At 38.6% G+C, this 17,359-nt stretch overlaps 1 protein-coding gene across 2 annotated transcripts in view; it reads left to right on the forward strand.

Moving 5' to 3' along the window:
* Nucleotides 1-17,359, forward strand: part of btaf1 (BTAF1 RNA polymerase II, B-TFIID transcription factor-associated) — a 113,574-nt gene that overhangs the window by 44,176 nt on the left and 52,039 nt on the right. For both annotated transcript variants that reach the window (XM_059653119.1, XM_059653120.1), the window contains exons 7-15: nucleotides 902-1,031; nucleotides 4,008-4,076; nucleotides 5,201-5,290; nucleotides 9,765-9,860; nucleotides 12,353-12,529; nucleotides 12,653-12,793; nucleotides 15,434-15,558; nucleotides 16,331-16,451; nucleotides 16,585-16,689. In XM_059653119.1, the coding sequence (XP_059509102.1) occupies nucleotides 902-1,031; nucleotides 4,008-4,076; nucleotides 5,201-5,290; nucleotides 9,765-9,860; nucleotides 12,353-12,529; nucleotides 12,653-12,793; nucleotides 15,434-15,558; nucleotides 16,331-16,451; nucleotides 16,585-16,689 (1,054 nt within the window). The remainder of the gene's footprint in view (nucleotides 1-901; nucleotides 1,032-4,007; nucleotides 4,077-5,200; nucleotides 5,291-9,764; nucleotides 9,861-12,352; nucleotides 12,530-12,652; nucleotides 12,794-15,433; nucleotides 15,559-16,330; nucleotides 16,452-16,584; nucleotides 16,690-17,359) is intronic.

The following is a 17,359-nucleotide window of genomic DNA, read 5'->3' on the forward strand; positions in this document are numbered from 1 at the left end:
AATCCAATACAAACATCTCTGTCCCGGGCCTGTTACAATTCTCTAGTGTGGCTCAACGCAAGTTGGAGGAACAATGCCTCATCTTCCATTTGGGAGTCTTTATAGCCTTCAGGGCTCAATATTGAGTCTAACAACTTCAGAGCATCATCGCCATCTTCCGTGTCTATTATCCACCTCCACGCCCCAGGTCCCGTCATGAAGTGGGTTGCTTTCAGTACAGCCAGCCCATTGTCATCTGTTCATAGCCCTTATTACCAGTTTTCTGGCTACTCTTCTTTGCTGGCTTACCATCAAAGACCCTTTCCATGTGTGGATTCCAGAAGTTGTCAGTTTCAGAAGGGTAATGATCTTACAGTCACAAAATTCAGATCAATATATCTATATTTGCTTTAGAAGATGGGCAACATAGTAGCCACTTACTTGATACATTTTTTCCAGAATTAAAAGGTACCGCTCCCTCAGAATAAAAATAATGCATTTATTCAGCTGTAGTACCATTTGAACAGTTGTGCAAGTAATATTTCCATATCTTTAGCAAGCATGGTGTACGTAATTAGCAAATTAATCAGCCTTCAAGAGTTTTTGTGAAAACTGTAACCATTCACTGTATATTTCAATTTTTTCTGTGTCAAAAAATTCATGAATATAAAATCTTTAAATGCTGCTTTTGTTGAATGATTTTTCAACATTGTTTCAATTTTAAAAATGTGGTAAAAAATTTATGGCAGGGAAAATGTTTTGCACTTTAGCCGAGAGAGGATTTTTCGGCATTGAAAATATAGCTGTTTGTCTTAACTGATTTGAGTTTTTAAAAATAAATGAAAAATTATAGAATTATGCCTAATCCATGGAATTGGGAGGATTTTTTAAAATTAAAAATGAACTAATTTATGTTTTATAGCAATGATAATGTTGATGGGGAGCCAGAGGAGAAGCGCCGGAAACTTACCAATGTTGTAATTGAGCAACCGACAACTGAATCGAAGGTTTTAATTGACAATATACTTGACAGTTCTTCCATGTTTGATGAGGTGAGATGAATATTGCTTGTGTGTTTAAAAATTAGATGAGGTAATGTCAACAGTTTGATGTTTTCTATGTTGTCTCTGATTTACGGTGCCAGAAAAAGGAAGAAATTCTAAAACCATCTATTATCTGAAATTGATTTAAATAGTACAATTAGATAATGATCATGTTTGTGTTTACCCATTAACTCCCTTGGTACTATAGCTTACGGAATCTCACGGCAGTACACGCGGTTGACTCTTAACTTCCCTCTGGGCAAGAAATGCTGCCTAGCTTTCGACACACTCATCCCGTGAAAGTATGAAGAAAAAGAAATTACTCCCTGTGCTATGTGCTACTAAGGCTAGGAACAGAGACCAAGAACAATTGAACACGTGGCTAAAGAGCTGGTGTAGGGGAGGGCTACAGATATGTGGATCATTGGGATGTCTTCCAGGGAAGTTGGACCTGTACAGGAAGGACAGGTTGCATTGAAACTGAAGGGGCACCAGTATCCTGGTTGGGACATTTTATAATGCTGTGCAGGAGAATTTAAACTAGTGTGGCGGGGGATGGGAACCGGAGTGGTAGATCAGTAACTAAAGAGACTGAGGTGGAGCTTGAGACTAAGGCAAATGTAGCTATGAGGAAGAGCAGTCAGAGAGAGGTTACCGAACTCCGTGGAACTGGAGGTTTGGACTGTTTGCTTCAATGTGAGAAGTGTAATAGGTAAATTGGATGAACTCGGAGCCTAGATTAATGCATGCAGTTATGATGTTGCTATCACAGAGACATGGTTGAAAGAGGGATAGGATTGGCAGCTTAATGATATTAATGTTTTCGATGAGACAGAGGAGAAAGCGGCAGAGGCGTGGGACTTGCATTATTTGTTAGTGAGTATATCACAGTTGTGTTGAGGGAGGACACCCTGGAGGGATCTTGCAGTGAGGCATTATGGGTAAAGGTCTGAAATGGGAAGGGTGCAATATTGTACTACAGACGTCCCAGCTGCCAGCAGGAAATAGAAAACGAGATATGTAGACAGATGCTAACAAGATTTGAAAATAACAGGGTTGTTGTGGTGCCTGATTTTAACTTCCCCCATATTGATTCGGATTCCCTTTAGTGCTGGGGGTTTGGATGTTGAGCAATTTGTTTGGTGTGTCCAGGAGGGTTTTTTTGTTTTGAAACCGTATGTGGATAGCCCAAGAAAGGAAGGATCCATACTGGACCTGGTTTGGGAAATGAGCCCGGTCAGGTGATCAAAATTTCAGTGGTGGAGCATTTTAGGAATAGCGACCATAATTCCAAGTTTACAGATATTTGTAGATAAGGTTGAGTGGACCTTGGTTGAAAGGTGTCAAATTAGGGGAAAGCCAACTATAATCAAACTAGGCAAGAACTGGAGAATGTAGATTAGGGAGCAGCTGTTTGAAGGTAAATACATATCTAATGTGGGAGTCTTTTAAAGACCAGTTGATCAGAGTGCAGGATAGATATGTTCATGTTAAAATGAAGGAATGGCAGGATTCGGGAATCTTGGATGACAGGAAATTATCAGGTTAGTCAAACAAAAAGGAGGCATACCAAAGGTCTAGACAACTAAAAACAAACAAAGTCCTTGAAGAATGTGGAGAAAGTAGGAAAAAGAAGAAGTGAATGGACTTGTTAGTAATCACCTAGTGATACGCTTGTGTGGGGAAGGCCATGCCTCACCAACTTTAATGAGATTTCTGAGGAGATGACAGGAAAAATTGATGAGGGATGGACAGTGGATGTTGTCTGCATGGACTTTAGTAAGATGTTTGAAAGGTACCCAATGGCAGGTTGGTACAAAAGATAGAGTCTCATGAGATCTTGGGTGAGCTGGCTAGATGGGTACAAAACTGGATTGGTCATAGAAGACGGAAAGGAGATCAGTAACTAGTGGTGTTCCATACACTTGAGTGCTGGGGCCTTTTGTTGTTTGTAATATGTATAAATGATCTGGAGGAAAATGTAGGTGCTCTAATTGTTAAGTTTGCAGGTGACACCTAAATTGGCAGCGTTGCAGATAATGAGGAGCATTATCAAAGGGCACAGTGGAATATAGAGATTGCAGATTTGGACGGGCAAATGATAGATAGAGGTGAATCCAGACAAATGCAAGGTGACTCATTTTGGAAAGTCAAATTCAGGTGCGAATTGTACAATAAATGGCGGAAGCTTAGGTGAATTGTCGTACAGAGGGATCTGGACTTGTAGGTTCACATATCGCTGAAAGTGGAAACATGGGTGGGTAAGGTGGTCATAAAGGCATACAGTATGCTTGTCTTCACCAGCCGAAGCATTGAATATAAAAGTTAGCAAGTTACATTACAGCCTTAAAACATTAGTTAGCCATATCTTTGTCACACTACCAGAAGAACATGAATACTTTGGAGATAATGCAGAGGACGTATACCAGGATATTGCCTGGTCTGGATAGTTTTAGTTATGAGGAGAGGTCAGATAAACTTGGATTGTTTTCACTGGGAACAGTGGAGGCTGAGGTGCAACTGATAGAGGTCCACAAAACTGTGAGAGGCATAGATTGGGTGGATAGTCAGTCCTTTTCCCAGGGTGGAAAGGACAACTGCAGAAAGACACAAGTTCAAACTGAGAGGGGGAAAGCTAAAGAGAGAAGTGCGGAGAAAATTTTTCATAGTGGTGGGTGCCTGGAATTTGCAGCTAGTGGAGATGGTGGAAATAGATACGCTAGCAACAGTTAAGGTGTATCTTGATAGACATATGAATGGGAGGCAAACAGAGGGATAGAAACTGCATATTGGCAAGAAGTAGCAGGTCTGAATAAGGATTATATATCAGCACAGGCTTGAAGGGGCAAAGAGACTGTTCCTGTGCTGTACTGTATTGTATATTGTATGATATCCCACAAGTATCCATCTATTAATTTCTTAACCATTACCGCATACAAAGGATGTTCTATGCTGTATATTAACAAACCACTTTTTTCCACTTAGTCAAATGAATGGCCATTGGAAAGCTTCTGTGAAGAACTTTGCAACGACCTTTTTAACTCTTCATGGGAGGTAATTAAAATCATTCTTTATAAGCGTCAGAAACCATTTCTTAAAATTAAGATTAAACGCTGTGTTAATATTATTATATGCCTTTAAAGCCAGAGGCATCATTCAAATATACATCACTGACCACATTATTATACTGGTTCCTAGAATGCTTTTTCTGTAGTCGCTATGGAAAGAATCACAAGTAATAAATTCCCCATGCAACAGGTGCAAAATGCAAAAATGTGTTGCAATGAATTCTGTTTACAAGCTATGTACCTCCTGAGAAATTGTTTGTGTGCAAGTTCGGTAAAAGTACAGGTGTCCTTGTTTATACAATTAAAAGTGGAGTAATGGGTTGGGTTAATCATGTTTTGAAATTAAAATGAAGACACAGTGGAATATAAAATGAGAGGATGGCTCAGTTTTCACCGGGTCTTGTTTTTGCAAAATTTATTTTCACAATTAAGTTCTTACTAATTTTCTACCATCCCTCTGTTAGTACCTCTATATGTCAGTTACATTTGAGAGTGTAGATCAGAGGCTGAATTTTTGTCTCTAATACTGAGAAAACCCAAAGTGAGAAGTGTACAGGGCAACATCTTTAAGCTTCCAAGTTCATTATATTAAATGCCCAGCTATGGTACTGAATGTTAGACCAATAGTATTAAAGGCATGGAAGTAAAATTTGAAATTTTTGCAGGAGATTTTGCATAACTGTTATTGCACCTTCATAGTTGGGTTTTTAGTATCTCATTCATTCTATTTGCATGAGGCTAAGGAATAGATGAATTTAATCTAGTTTAGATCTCTACATCATATTTCCAATGGCACAGTTATACAGCTTCATTTTTATCTCTCCCATTTCACCAACTTTATGTTGTGATTTAATACTTTCAGAACTGGTATACAAGTTTATGACCTCCAAAATCCAAAGTCTTTGCCTTTTTCTTTTTTGGGTGACTTTTGAAGTGAATTCCAGAACACTCAAGATGGTAGTTTGCGTTGCATTTCTCAAAACGATCTGGTTTCCAGTCAAATTTTATAAACTTTGTCGGTACACTTTTCAAATAGCAATTATATTTGTCACAGTTTTTTTTTAAATATCGTTCAATCATTTTTGTCTGTTTTTGTTTATTTTTTGTCAGGTTCGGCATGGTGCAGGAACTGGGCTAAGGGAGATATTGAAAGCTCATGGGAAAAGTGGTGGTAAAGTTGGAGACAGCACTTTAGAAGAGGTAAAACGTCATAGAAATGATTTTATGTATCTTTTGTTAACATCTATTTTGATGCGCTATGATTTCAAGATTGCTGAGCACTTTGAGCAACTGTAATATTAGCCTATCAAAGATTAGTTTGTGTCAAGTATGTCATCTGCTGGTTCAAGTGGACAGGAAAGATCTCATGACTGTATTCAGAGGAAATATGAGTAGTTATTCTAGCCAATGTCTATTCCTCAAAATAAAATAAAGTGCCACCAAAACAAATTTTGCAATCATTTTTCTGCTGATTTGAGGGGGATTTTGCCATGTGCAAATAAACTATCCACATAGTGGCTACCCTCCAAAAACTAATTCATTCGGCCATGAAGCACTTTTCTTGGTGTTGTTAAGTGTATTGTATAATTGCATGTTCATTTGTTCTTGGTTAGTTATCGATTTAACCTTCAGGTAACAATTCCTTTATTGAATATGTGTGAAATGCTTTTTGTTGTATCTTTTACTGAGGTTACTTACAACTAACTGTTAGTACCTGTTTTCAGCGATTTCAAAGATTTGGGAAAGTTATTATAAAAGTAAAATAGTGTGAATGCTGGAGATTTGTTACAGAAACAGAGTGCTGAAAACATGTTGGCCTGGAAGCATCTGTAAAGAGAGAAATAGGTTTAACGTCTCGGCTTCAGCAGAAGTTCGCCAAGTTAGTGTCCTAGGCAGGACCATCAATGACCTTCCCTCTATCATAACATCAGATGTGGGAACGTTTGCTGTTGATTGATTGCACACTGAACAGGTCAGATGATTGGTCAGAATATGAAGAATGACAGCGAATGGCTAAAGGATTAATTAGGAAGAATTTAGAGTATGTGAAGAAACTAGGGTAAAAATGGATAGCAGGAGTACATACAGGTATTTAAATAGGAAAGGGAAAAGTAATTGAAAGTTGGACCCCTAGAGAGTGAGAATGAGAAATAAGAATGAAATGCTGAATGGTGAAATATTTTTCTTCTGTCTTCACTATAAGTAATACAAACAAAAATTGAGGACACCTACGTGAAAGTACAATCAAAGAAGCAATAGATGCAATTTAATGGATCTGCAGGCTGACCAGTCTCTAGGAAGAGGCCCAACCAGACTCAGGGTCTTGAGAACAGATTGTTCATGAGCCAGGAGATGCATTGATGTAAAAATTTCCAAAGTTCCCTCAATTCAGGAAAGGTTTCATTTAGAGTGAAAAGTTGCAACATGATGCCTCTTCAAGAAGGAAGGAAGGGAGGAAGGAAACAGGAAACTGTAGGTCACTTAAATTAACATCTGTCACAGGGAAGATGTTGATCAGTAAAGTGATTATCAGACTGATTCCTGGAGTGACAGGACAGACTCATGAAGAGAGACTAAATCAGTTAGGACAATATTCACTATTTCAGAAGAACAGGACTAGACAGGATAAATGCAGGAAGAATGTTTGTAATGACTGGGGAATCAGTAACTCTGGGTCACAGTGCGAGGATATTGACTAGGCTGTTTGGAACTGACATGAGAAATCTCTTCAAGCAGAAAGTGGTGAGCCTGTGGGAAATGTCCGCCACAGAAAGCAGTTGAGGCCAAATTATGGACTGCTATCAAGGTGGAATTCAATATTGTTTTTAGGACTAAATGAATCAAAGTGTGTGGGGGAAGAAAGTGGAAACTAGGTACTGAGTTAGATGATCAGCCATGACCATGTTGAATGGTGGAGCAGGTTTAAAGCTGAATGGCCTACTCCTGCTTCTGTTTTCTATGTTTCTTTGTGAAGAAGACAGGCCAATAAATGTAGATCAGTTGAGCAAGTGGACAGAAATCTGGCAGATGGAGTGTAATGTGAGAAAATATTAAGTTGTTCACTTTCGTAGGAAGAATGAAAAAGCAGAGTGTTACTGAAATGAGAGATAATGGGAACTGCAGATGCTGGAGATTCCAAGATAATAAAATGTGGGGCTGGATGAACACAGCAGGCCAAGCAGCATCTCAGGAGCACAAAATGAAGGGTCTAGGCCCGAAACGTCAGCTTTTGTGCTCCTGAGATGCTGCTTGGCCTGCTGTGTTCATCCAGCCCCACATTTTATTATCTTGTTACTGAAATGAAATGTAATTGGTGGGATACTGAAGTGCAAATAAATTTAAGCATTCTACTACGTGTGTCTTGACGCATGCGGAGAGAGCACATAATCCAGGAGGCTGATGGCATGCCATCCCATGTAAGAGGAATTGAATGTGAAAGTCAGGATGTTATGCTTTAGTTATACAGGGTCAGAAATCACATGACACCAGGTTATAATCCAGCAGGTTTATTTGAAAATACAAGGCTACGGAACTTTGCTCCTCCTTCAGGTGTTAGTGAGAGTGGTAGTATTAGATCACCTCTTCTTTACTCTGGTAAAACCTTTAGTTCTCTCAGGACCGTGACTTGTAAGGAATTCAGGGATTTACATATACCTGTTTTATCTTCTAACTGATTAAGATTTAACAACATCTTAGGATTGTTTTATTCATCATCATCACTGGTGTGATCCTTTTTGATCTTTTACTTATAAATTCTGTTTTGCGTACTAGATCTCTCTCGAACACCTGGCCATTTCCACCCCAGTCCAACACCAGCACCTCCACATCTTAGTTATTCAGGGCATTGATGTGACCATATTGAAACATTTTACATAAATTGCTGGGCCATAGGCACGAGAGAAGCGATACCCAAGTTCGATGGTTCTAAAGTATTTGATATGATAGGCACAGATGCAATTTAGGCCAGAGAAATGTGGGAATGCGAACATTTTTTGCATGTTTCTTTGACTTAATCAAATAAATCCCACCAGACAAATGGGTACACAAAGTATGATAAACTTCTAAAGATATAATTTATAGTGTTAGTCAATGGAATTCCCTAAGGAATAATTTAAATGTGGAAATGCAGGTGCATAGATCATTTTGAGACAATGTCAAAGATAGCACCATAAAATGAATACAGAAGTGGTGGAGAGATTCAGAGTTTTTTTTAGAAGAGGTGGTTAGTCCATGGTTGCTGTTGTATTTGTTATTGCCTGGATCTGGAATTCTAGATGGAATGAAAGTTTTTTTTGAGGGCTGCATTATTTTAACTATTTACAATTGTTTACAGTAGCCATTTTAGAAAGTGTCCTGTGATTAGTAAACATAGTAGTGCTGCTGGCCAGATTTCTGTTGCTTTGTCTGTTCTCTGCCAAGAGGGGGCACTGCAAATGTGCGATGGGAAAAAAGCATACTTCTAGATAGAAAAGTTGTTTTTGGAGTGAGTTTAAAACCTTATTCAAGGTGTTTTATAATCTTACTTTTAGGAGTTTTATTTAATTCCTAGGAAGACTGAATGTCTCAGAAATTTTAAATGTGATTCACACTGCATTGTTTTTGGCTCCATGCTATGTCATCTAAGTATGAGATGCTGACACTGATAACAGTGATGTAAGGAATTCTCAGAACTGTGTTTGAAGTCATGGTCCACAACAATGTAATAAGCAATGGCATTTGAGCAATACCTCAGTCACCTACTGCTAAAGATGACAGTTCTTAATTTTTAAAAATCAAACATTGCCTTGCTTATGAATTTGAATTTTTTTTATTGGTTTGTATGAGAGTACAAGTTTATCAGCTGTGAGGGTACAGTGTTTGAACTCCTGCACATTTCAGTGATGATTCCTGTCATTCAGAAATATATATGCTTATGCCCTTTTTGCAAACTGGTATGTTTCCCACTAATCTCAGACTAAAATTAATATGATGTTGGTTTTCTTTAGAGCTATGATGAATGCAATTTAATTTTCCCCTGTGTGATAAATTCCTGTGCCTCTCCCTCCTTCACTTCAGACAGCAGAGCCATAAGCTCAAGGGAATACCCTCTGTTTCTTTGACTTAATCAAATAAATCCCACCAGACAAATGGGTACACAAAGTATGATAAACTTCTAAAGATATAATTTGTCGTGTTAGTCAATGGAATCCCCTAAGGAATAATTTAAAATAGATACATAAGAGATTTGAGATCGCAGGTTACTGGAAAAAGAAATTGTGTAAAATTCTGGTTAGCAAGCATAAAGGTTAACCTTCAGAATTTAGTGGACTTCCCAGAACATTGCAATATTGGGAATATCATTTCCCATCAAATCAAATAATTCCATTTTCTCTTCAATAAAATTTGTTATTCAATATTAACATATTTTGTATACCACCTTTAATACTACCTATAATAATACCGTTACTCTGCTCCAACTGCTGACAAAATCTGTTCATGCCTTTTTCATCTCTTGGACTAAAACCATCTCATAATAATAACAGGGAATTTATGCAAGTTACTCAAAGGTTAATATGTGTTTCCGTGCCCAAGGCCCTTGTTTGCAATGATAGGAAGGCCAGGAAGAACTTACGATCACCCATGCTGTTGCTTATTTTGTGAAGTCTACACGAGGTCTTAACTTTCTATTTTTCAGATTGAACAACAACACCAGGGATGGCTAGAGGATTTGGCTATTCGTCTACTTTGTGTGTTTGCACTGGACAGATTTGGAGATTTTGTATCTGATGAAGTATGTGTTCTGCTGTAAAACTTCGTGGGACGGAGCAGCTTTCATGTTAAAGCAGCAGTACCCATTGCAGTATTATACATGAACGTCTAATTTGCGTGAACATGCTAAATCTATTATTTTGAAAAGGAGTTGTTTTATAGTTATTCCTCCTAAAAATCCATTGTTCAAAGTAAATCGCTGCAATACAGAAAGCTTTGTGCCCCAACTTATGTACTTTGTAGAAGAGTTTATTTCAAGTTAGTTTTGATTACTGGAATATTTTAAATTTAGAATCACAATTTCTAATTAAAGAATGCTAACTTTGAACATTAAAACTTATAGTAATGCTTTTTGTAATGCTTTGTATGTTCGGAGCAAGATAGGTACTCTTAGAGCTATAGTGGATGCCAGACTACCAGAGTAGAGCACCCATCAGTTGTGCGTGTAATTCGGCTTTACAGATTTATTAGAAATGGCTAACGTTTGAAGAAGAAAAATGTACTGTTCAGGGGAGGGTACAGTTCCCCATCTGCATAATTAAGTAGACTCAGATAACATGGTGTAGAGCTGGATGAACACAGCATCAGAGGAGCAGGAAGGCTGATGTTTTGGGCCGAGACCCCTCTTCAGAAATGGGGGAGGGGAAGGCGGTTCTGGAATAAATAGGGAGAGAGGAGGAGGCGGGTAGAAGGTGCATAGAGGAGAAGATAGGTGGAGAGGAGACAGACAGGCCAAAGAGATGGGGATGGAGCCAGTAAAGGTGATTGTAGGTGGGGAGGACATAGGTCAGGTCAAGGGGGCGGGATGAGGTTAGTAGGTAGGAGATGGGGAGGTGCTTGAGGTGAGAGGAGGGGATAGGTGGGAGGAAGGACAGGTTAGGGAGGTGAGGTTAGCAGCTGGGCTGCTTCAGGGATGTGGTAGTGGGAGGGGTGATTTTGAAGCTTGTGAAGACCTCATTGATACCATTGGGCTGCAGGGTTCCCAAGTGGAATAGGAGTTGCTGTATCTGCAACCTTCAGGTGGCATCGTTGTGGCACTGCAGGAGGCCCAGGATGGACATGTCTGTGGAATGGGAGGGGGAGTCGAAATGGTTCGCGACAGGGAGGTGCAGTTGTTTAGTGCGAACCGAGCGTAGGTGTTCTGCAAAGTGGTCCCCAAGCCTCCGCTTGGTTTCCCCAATGTAGAGGACGCCACGACGGGAACAGCAGATGCAGTATATCACATTAGCAGATGTGCAAGTGAACATCTGCTTGTTGTGGTAAGTCTTCTTGGGGCCTGGGATGGGGGTGAGGGGGGGAGGTGTATGGGCAGGTGTAGCACTTCTTGCGGTTGCAGGGACAAGTGCCAGGTGAGGTGGGGCTGGAGGGGAGTGAGTGGAATACACCTCCTCCCACCCACCTTCCTGTAAAAAATGTCATCCCGTATTCCCAATTCCTTCGCCTCTGACGCATCTGCTCCCAGCGTGAGGCATTCCACTCCCGCACATCTCAGATGTGCTCTCCTCCCCGCCCCCGGGGTCAAGAACACCCTCGAGCATTTCTCCCGCAACTCATTGCTCACACCCCCTCCCCGCAATAACAACCAAAACAGAACTCCCCTCATCCTCACATACCTCTGGATTCAACACATCACCATCCGACACTTCCGTCATCTGCAGTCCAACCCCACCACCAAAGATATTTTTCCCTCCCCACCCTTATCTGCTTTCTGGAGAGACCACTCTCCGTGACTCGCTTGTCTGCTCCACTCTCCCCTGCACCTCCTAGTCGTGAACCATTTCAACTCCCCCTCCGATTCCACAGACGACATGTCCATCCTGGGCCTCCTGCAGTGCCACAATGGTGCTACCTGAAGGTTGCAGAAACAGCAATTCATATTCCGCCTGGCAACCCTGCAGTCCAATGGTATCAATGTGGACTTCACAAGCTTCAAAATCTCCCCTCCCCCTACTGCATCCCAAAATCAGCTCAGCTCGTCCCTGCCTCCCTAACCTGTCCTTCCTCCCACCTCCATCTCCTACCTACTACTAACCTCATCCCACCCCCTTGACCTGTCCGTCCTCCCTGGACTGACCTATCTCCTCCCTACCTTTTCACCTACACTCACATTTACTGGCTCCATCCCTGCCTCTTTGACCTGTCTGTCTCCTCTCCACCTTTCTTCTCCTCCTATCCATCTTCTATCCGCCTCCCCCTCTCTCCCTATTTATTTCAGAACCCCCTTCTCCTCCCCCATTTCTGAAGAAGGGCCGAGGCCTGAAACGTCAGCCTTCCTGCTCTTCTGATGCTGCTTGGCTGGCTGTGTTCATCCAGCTCTACACCTGTTTATCTCGGATTCTGCAGCATCTGCAGTTCCTGCTATCCCTAATCAAGCAGACTATCTGTTTGAGCAATAGCTTTAATGTCCAATGCGATCTCCTTTTGGGCTCAAGCATCTCACTATTTCAGTGAGCTTAAATAGGTGGGTACCAAGTGAGGAATATATAGAAACACATGAACATTTTTGTCTTAAAGGTTGTGGCACCAGTACGGGAAACTTGTGCTCAAACACTTGGAGTTGTGTTGAAGTACATGAATGAGAGGGGGGTGCATGGAACAGTGGCTGTTTTACTAAGGTTACTGGCACAGGAACAATGGGAAGTGAGACATGGCGGACTTCTAGGAATAAAATACGCTTTGGCAGTTCGGCAGGTAAGTTGCAACAATTTGCAGTAATTTAGAAATAAATCTTGGGCATACTATTTATTCTTTTGGATTTGTACATATATTAGCTTATGTGAAATGACAGTAGTAAATATTTGTATTTTGTTGTAGGACTTGATTGAGACATTGTTACCAAAAGTCCTTCCTACTATAATTGATGGTTTGCAAGACTTGGATGATGACGTCCGTGCAGTAGCAGCAGCTGCACTTGTACCTGTTGTGGAAAATCTTGTACAACTTCAAGCATCAGAGGTTAGTACAAAATCTTCTGTAAGCATTGCATGTTCTTAAGGTAGAAGTAGCTCTGAAAAAAGAACCTGAAGTTGATTGAGTTGCATTCGGTTTTGTTTTAGATTTGCAACTTCTTGTGTGGTGCTGCAGTTTCACAGATGCTAACAGAACTTGAACACCGTTTCAAGGCATTATTCTTCACCCATGAGCTTTTGATCTTGAAGAATTAGAAAGCTGACGCTTTAGGTGCTTTAAATAAGCCATTGTGCCTGCAATTAATTAACTCCATACAGAGCGGAGACTGAAAATGAGGAATTCCTGTTCTGATCAATTGTCTCAGTACTTCCCACTTCATTGGCTGTGTGGTTCCCTGAAGAGCTACAGTACAGTTAATTCATTGCACGTGCTGGGTATTGAGAAGTAATAAGAATGGTTGAAATTGCTGTGAATACAGCAGACCAATCCAACTCTGATGGAAGTACACATTCTTTTTAACACATCAGTGGACATAGTAGCTCACATTTCTCATTTGCAAAACCTTGCTTACTGTCGTTCTGTTTTTGCAAACTTCTAACATTCCTACTTTAAATTGCCACCTCCAGATGGCAGACAAGGTTGCTGTAAATTTCTGATACTGCAGCTCTATCCTGCTTCAGTTGCAGTGGCAGAGCACCTCAGTTTTACATTTTCTAGTTGATTGTTATAATGTAAAGGCACTGCAATGCCTATAGCGAATTCTAATTTTCTGTCCCAAATTCATGTTTTCTATTTATCTATGAATAGTGTACAAATAAAGTGGCATATAAAATAAGAATTGAATGTTGACTTTAAAATGAGAATTGAGCTGTATCTTTATACACTGACCCATTGATCCCCAGTTTACAAGACCATGGGAAGTTGAAATCAAGAAGATAAAATACAACCAACCAGAGTAGATTTTCTAAATGATTTTTAAAAAATTTTTGAATTATAGGAATCGTAAACATTAGAAACTGTATTAAACAGTGTATTTTCCTCAACCCAGTTTGAGAGTTTTATCAGTTCATTTTTGTAAATCAATAAAACCTTTAAACTGTTGGTTCTATCCTGGTTACCACCTGTTTTTTAATTGATGAATGCAAAATGTATAGGTGCTAATTACTATTGTGAAACTGGAATTTGCGAGCTATAGGCAGCAGGCATACAGAGAAATATCTCTCACGATGGATACAGACTAGCATAAAACAAAAGAGGTAAATATTTCTATAAACCAACCATGACCAGATATGAAAGTTGACCCTCTAGGTGCCATGTAAAACTCTCAGAATGATATTGTTAATTTGGAACTTTATTTCCTATGTTATATGGGATCACATTATTTTATTTTCCAGCATAATGATACATGATGTAACCCATTCGTTCTGCTACTTCATTTTTAATTTCAACAGGATGGTGATGCTCTGGATTGTTTTCATGGCACAGATGTTTTTATGTGGACTGGTTATTGTTCTAAATTGTAAAACTCTTTTGAGAAGCACCAGCTAGATATGATGATCTGGTAAAAAAGCATTCCATATCATTGGTCATGAACATTCAGTTGTCCAAAATCAGAAATTATTTCTCCACGAGCTGTCTTGAGTAGGATTGACCCTATAATCTTGAACATCTTAAATAATGCTACACTGTATAAGCACTCATAAATAACTAAAAAAAAGCATACTCTTGAATTATGCTACAGATTATTTGTTGGCATTGATTTTAATTAAATTACCAAGAAATTGCATGAGTCTAAATTATCTGAATTGGTCTTTGTGACTTAGTAGTCTTTTTGCCATTTCCTGTACCTTTTGTTTTTCCTTCTTGAGTTCCCAACTTTCAGAGTTGGGCAACTTTCACTTTCTGTGAAGAGTACTTGGAGGCATTCAAGTTTAACTTGTCAGTTTTTGTCTTTTTTTTTTGCCTTCTTCCATCCCTCTTGAATGATTTTAACGAATTGTTTCAATCAATTGGCAGTATGGGTAGACTTTTTTTCACTGTCGCAGATCAGATTTGACTTCTAAAGCAGTTTCTTTTGATTTAACCGTCAGCATGTTTCTTTCCCCCCGCCGCCATTTTCCCTCTAACACATATACTTTGGATGTGTTCACATAATTTGTTGCAATAAATTGAAGATCATCAGCATGGTCTCAATTGTGTTTCTCCCTTGAGAATTTAGTAATGAAAGATGAAGATAAGGTTCAAATTTCTAGTTTTGCTAACCTCTGGTACCAGCAGTTAAGTTGTTCAACCTTTTGATGTTTCTCTAAATCTGGGTTTTTGCATTTAGCTAGTGTTGTCTCTTGCATTGCAAAATTCCACTCCATTAATATTTATTTCAGAAGCATCAAAAGATTAAAATTGCAACAACTTTCTCTTTAAAGCTACAAGTTCTACCATAGAAATTGTTTGATTGTAATCCTAGCCAGTACACACACTTTTTCTCTTCTCGGTCCAATCCGTATATGTTCTGATTTTTAACAGTAAGGGTTGCATACAGCCCTTCTAATTACAATGACATCACCCAGTTCTGTTGAAATTTTCTCATGTAAACTTTTAATTTTTGCATTCCTCAATTTATTCATATTAACAATGTAGAATACTTCAAAAAAAGTAAACAAAATAATAGTATTTTCTTATTTCTAGGTGCCTTTTATTGTCAATACTTTATGGGATGCACTTTTGGAGTTGGATGATCTTACAGCTTCTACTAACAGCATCATGACCCTATTGTCATCACTATTGACATATAGTCAAATCCAACAGTATAGGTAACCACTTAAGTATTAATGCTACTGAGCAATCTTTTGAAAAATAATTTTTATATTACATATATTGTCTGAAATTCACTTGAATTTTTCAAATGCAATTTATTCTTTCCTCCTTGTTTAACATCTAATTCTTTTTCATATGCTTGCACATCGTAGAATTTTACAAATGAAACAATTCAATCCACTATACCTGTTCTAATTCTCGAAGAGCCATAAACTCTGTCCCAAGCTGCTGTCCTGTTGCTGTATCATCTTCATTCTTTTCTTACCAAATAATGTATTCACTTATTGTCTAAAACCATTGGTAAATTGCACTTCCAACACTGCTTTTGTTAGTATATTTCATATTCTAATAACTTGGTATGAAAAGAGAATGAATCACATGCTGTCTTAATCACAGCAGGTAGTATTTAAGAGGTGTGATTGAAGTATCCAAAAATAATTGGCATCAGTTTTCTTTTTCTTCTATTAAACCCCTGATAGTCAATAATGGGAGCTTATCAAATACTGAATTAGAAATACAAGTCTGAATCCTACCAGTGTGCTTGTTGGGATGTTGAATATTTCAGTTTAACAGCTTTTAAAAATGTCTGTGTCTCCTGATATGCACAAATTCAACCATAAACTTCACCAATCTCTTTGATATGGCAAATATTATCACAATAAATGCAGTGAATATTGCACATAATTTTAAATATTACTAAATGTCATGTTGCATGAAACATTTAGATTTTTTTTTCTCTTAAAACTGCAATTTGTTTTAAATTACCAGTACCCAGCAATCACTTACAGTTTTGGTTCCTCGAGTTTGGCCATTTTTACGTCACACTATTTCTTCTGTTCGGAAAGCAACTTTGGAAACTTTATTCACTCTTCTATCTACACGAGATCAAGTATGTACTTTTATACTGAGATGTAAAATATGTAACTGATGCCCTTTTTATCTTGTATTAATTTTTAAAAATTAGAGCAAATAAGTAGTTAATATGCAAAGCATTTGGAAATAATTGTTTTTTATTTTTTTAGAGCTGTGTAATGTGGTTGACCCCAATTCTACAAGATGTGTTAAGACATATATACCAATCGTGTATTTTGGAAAGCAATCAAGAAATTTTGGAACTTATTCATAAGGTGCCTTTTTCTTCAATTCAGTAATCATTGTTAGCATACAAATTCACTAAGCATTAAATCATTTTTAAAGTTTTAAGTATTTTTGTTGCTGAATTCTTCCTAGCTCAGACAAAAATATGCACAATTGTTTTTAATTGTGGAAACTGGTCCATCTTTATTTTTCAATCATGATAAATTGTTTAGATAATTTATTTAGCATTGAATTACTTAAAGCATGGTCTCCCCTTTGGTGGCACTTAAATCTTGTATATCATACGAGTTATAAGTTGTTTACTATGATCAATTTGAAGTATGAACTTGTCCACATTTGTCACCTTTTATTGGCACTTGGACTGAATGATTGCAAAGTTAGTCCAAGGGCTCTTGAAGGTGCAATTATAGCATCCATACCTCCTAAGCCAGGCCACCTGGGTTCACATCCCACCTGCTTCAGAGGTGTGTAATAATTGCTCTGAGCACGTTAATTATAAAATATCTACAAGTTTATCTGGTAAATAGGAAATAGAATCACCCAATTGCATTACTGAATACTTTCCTGGGTAAGTGTTTGTCTGAACATTAGTCTACAAATACGTAGATTGGTATCCATTCCTTCAACAACCATTTTAACAAGCCTTAAACTGCTTCATTGAATTACATAGATGTTGTTAAGTCTGGTGTTTTTAATGGT

The sequence above is a fragment of the Stegostoma tigrinum genome, chromosome 20 (assembly GCF_030684315.1).
Source record: "Stegostoma tigrinum isolate sSteTig4 chromosome 20, sSteTig4.hap1, whole genome shotgun sequence".
NCBI lineage: Eukaryota > Metazoa > Chordata > Chondrichthyes > Orectolobiformes > Stegostomatidae > Stegostoma > Stegostoma tigrinum.